The sequence below is a fragment of the Rhamphochromis longiceps genome, linkage group LG19 (genome assembly GCF_057381845.1).
Source record: "Rhamphochromis longiceps isolate RC_006_pf linkage group LG19, R_longiceps_female_GT1.1, whole genome shotgun sequence".
In the NCBI taxonomy this organism is placed as follows: domain Eukaryota; kingdom Metazoa; phylum Chordata; class Actinopteri; order Cichliformes; family Cichlidae; genus Rhamphochromis; species Rhamphochromis longiceps.
This window is the reverse complement of record NC_140575.1, coordinates 13,081,007-13,084,885: the sequence shown is the minus strand read 5'-3', so window position 1 is coordinate 13,084,885 and position 3,879 is coordinate 13,081,007. Positions and strand designations below refer to the sequence as shown.

The window sequence follows — 3,879 nt, the reverse complement described above, 5'->3', positions numbered from 1 at the left end:
ATTTAATGTCTGTGTAAATTTACAGAGCTGCGGCGTCCTATTCAAAGTTTACACTTGTGCAATTTGGTTTGTGTGTGTACTCTTCCTATATGTGAGCATAGCCTACACTCTATTGTTTACTGGCTTTGTTTATTCGCAGATCACGCTGTTTAAAGTACGATCTGTAAAGAGGGCCTGGAGAATAAACGCACACTTTAGGCCCTACGTGTTCAGAAGTCGAAGGGGTGTCATTTGGTTATAAGAGGAGCAGAAATGCTCCCAAACTCCCTGGCCTTGGATTTGAGCTCAGGAGGGGACTTGGAGTCATTTGGATGACAACTAGCCTATCTTATCTAACAAGTGGGGAGGGTCCCACTACTTTAAAAATAGGCAGAAGACAATGGTCCCCCAGATTGTGGGGAGAAAAGTTAGAGCATCGCATTGAGCCGGCTCTGTTCCCAAATCAGGCCCCTTTTGCAACTATTCTGCTGCGCCACGGGAGGCTGTTTTATGTGACAATGACACTAATCTTATTCAGTGATCCAAACTTTGCACTGTGCGCGTGCGTGCGCGCGCGCCAGTGTATGTGTGTGAGAGAGAGAGTATGTGTATGTGTGGGAATTTAATAGCTGGCATAATGCATGCATGTAGGCTGCATATAATCTCACCAACTGCAGCTGAAGATTGCGAGATTAAATGGGAACGTGTGCATTTCTGCCTTTGGATCGACTGTGTGGGGTCAATTTTGCTAAAAAAAAAAAAAAATTAATTAATTAAAAAAACATTTTAATATATATATTTTTAAATTATCCTGCCGCTTTTTTTCTTTCAAACCTCCTTTTACCTCACTTTAGTTTAAAAATATTATAGAATGTGGCGCACTGGCTACATCTCCTTTTTTCATATAAATATTTGAATTTGTGGTTGGGATTAATGAGCATATATGTGTGTTGTTTACATTTCCTGAATGACAAATTGGGAGCATTGTTCCCGGTTTTATCCAGCAAAGCTATTAATCCAAGCTGACTGTGAGCCTTACGTGGGTAAGAATAAATTCCAGAATTTGAATTAAATAAATAAATACATCGTGAGAAACGTATTTTATGATCCCAAAGATGGATGAATGGATTCGTTTTTGTTATGATAATATAAACCAAAATTGGACTAAATTAATGCCGCCTCAAATTGTATCTTTCTCCTGCAAATTCTCCGTTTGAAGTTCGTTTTTTGGATAAAATCTAATTTTTCCTATAATAATAATAGTAATAATAATAATAATAATAGTAAGAATGATAGTAATAATAAATGGCCCAACACCGTGACATTCAGAAAACAAAACCAATAACACTTTAATATAGATTCTGTTCTTGTCACTACAAGAATACACATATACAAGCCATAAATAGGAATTACACAAATGATTGAACAAATCCAGCGAGGCATTTCGAGTCATTTACGAGTCCAGTTATGCGGACGCAGGCTATTTTACAGCAAGTTGTTGTTGGTTGTCTTTGGGTCCAGTCCTGAAACCAACTTCTGAGCAGATTTCCGTCACATTATCAGTGTTTTTAATCATTAATATCAGCATCCTCTCAAAATAATTAGGCTACTAACAAACTCGACAACTAAAACTGTGGGAAACGTCAAAAATATCTGAAATACATATTGTACACAAAGTCTATACTTTTTCTTTTACAAATGTACAAAGTGAATGGGAAGAAAGTCCACATTACATGAGGGAATAAAAGAGTTTATGAGGAGTTCATAATTGGTCTGGAATAGACACCTTGGTAGTAAGTTGTGTCAGGTATGGATGAAGAATCCAGACCGGCTTTCCCCGCCATGGAGCCCATGGAAAGAGGTCCCGCCATGGGGGAGCCATAGCCGGAGTAATGCATCACCTGCTCGTAAGTCTTTAAGTCCATTTTGTGATGCTGCTGCTCCGAGGACATGAGGTTATTTATGGAGAAAGGGTGGTTGAAGGAGTAGTGGTGCTCCGGCTTCAGGTGGGCTTCGTGCGCAAGAACCGAGTGATGCTGAGACATGAGGTGCTGCCCCTGCGTCACCGGGCTAGCAGCGGTGTGCTCCGGGCTCAGGGCCTGGCTCGTCTTCATGTCCGACAGGGACCTTTTGTGGTCGCTGGAGGAGGAGTTGGAGAGCGGGGACTCGTTGCCGTTGCAGCTCTCCGAGCTGCTGTTGGAGGAGCCGCCGTCCCCTGACTTGCGGCCCGGTTCCTTCATCTTCTTGTCGCACTTAAAGCGTTTCTGCCTCCTCAGGTAGCAGCCGTTCTCGAACATGTTCCCGGAGTCCGGGTGCAGAGTCCAAAACGAGCCTTTCCCCGGTTTATCCGGCGACCTGGGCACTTTGACGAAACAGTCATTGAAAGACAAAGAGTGGCGAATGGAGTTCTGCCAGCGCTGCTGGTTCTGTCGGTAAAACGGGAAGAGGTCCATTATCCACTGGTAGATCTCGGCTAGTGTCAGCATCTTGCTCGGGGACTGCTGGATGGCCATGGTGATAAGAGAAATGTAGGAGTACGGGGGTTTGGCGTGCGTGTAGCTCCTGCGGTAGGTCTTAGGGTCTCTGGACCTGTTGATGTTAGACTGTCCGTATATCGGGCTCATGGCGTTCATGTTTGAGTACGACGTGAGGGCGTTCATAGACGCGGGCTGTGCGGTCATGGGACTCATGCTGGGGCTCAGGGCTGCGCTCATTGCCGTCATCCCTGCGCCCATGCCGTTCATGGCGCCGGTTCCAGGTGACATGCCGGTCATGGAGGGGCTCATGCCCGTGTTGACGTATGACATATTCATGGAGTTGGCCGTCATGTTGGCAGTGGTGCTCATGCCGGACATGCTCATGTAGGTATTCATAGAGTTCATTCCCAGGCCCGCGTTCATGTTGCCAACCGAGGTGTAACACTGTCAGTGAGGGAAAGAGGCATTCGTGAGTTTCATCTGGCATTGCAGCGAGGAATAAAGCGGCACAGTGATTTCTAAACACGGCGAATCGTTATTATTTGAGCCTGATAAAAATCGCCTTATTCATCTCCATAAATAATACTTTATATTTTAAAGCTTCCCGGTTTCGTAAGTGTGAAGTGGCATTGTAGGCGTTTGCTCTCGCGCGAAGTATTTCCTAAAAATGAAAAACAGGGGTGTGTATATTTAACAATATATTTAACGCCAGTATTACAACAAAACATAAATAAATAAATAAATAAAATTGAGGTGACTATTCCTCTTAAAATGTGCAGCCTAGATGAAAATACTACTCGGTGTGCGTGTGTCCACTGAAAAATCTCCCCGAAATCAAACAGCACCCGTGTTTATTGGGTGGAAACCTGACCAACAATAACCCGATTTAGTAGAAACACGTAGAGACTTATGAAATTATAATCCGAGCGAAAAGTTTCTTCCCCTACATGTCAAGCAACTTTGTTAGGATAGTGCGCTGCGTGGAGATGGGGGAGGATTTGGAGGCGCCTCAAGTCAATATTTGATCACAAAGTTAATATTATCTCAGGGCTAATATTGAGTTGTATAAAATGGGATCGGCTTTAGACAGAAAAAAATATATATTTAAGGTACCCACCTCGGGCTCTCCGTAGTAGGTGCTCCAGTCGGTGTGTTCGTGTCCTTCCATTTTAACTGCTCCAAGCATCATGGAGGACTTTTACAAAGCGTCTCCCAGCAGAGGGAAAGCCGAAAGTCTCTCTAATAGCAGGTAACTGGGGACCACTGAGTGTATTTAGGTCGTCGGTCTGTCCCTTCGTCGAAGACTGGAGCATGTGTGTCTTATGGAGCCAGCCGTGAAATGCGTCTGTCAGTGACTGGAGTTCAAATGACGCTCCGTGCTGCTTGTTAACGCTGTGATATAGCTCTGTGCTCTAGGCAAGCC

The 3,879-nt window shown here is 44.3% G+C and overlaps 1 protein-coding gene across 1 annotated transcript; it reads right to left on the bottom strand.

The window, feature by feature from the left end:
- Positions 1–1,303: 1,303 nt before the first annotated feature.
- On the bottom strand, positions 1,304–3,879 carry foxa2 (forkhead box A2). The gene is made up of 2 exons (XM_085392026.1): positions 3,574–3,879; positions 1,304–2,900 (listed from the first exon to the last, which is right to left on the bottom strand). The coding sequence occupies exons 1-2, from the start codon at positions 3,643–3,645 to the stop codon at positions 1,731–1,733; spliced, it is 1,242 nt and encodes a 413-aa protein (XP_085248152.1). The 5' UTR covers positions 3,646–3,879; the 3' UTR covers positions 1,304–1,730.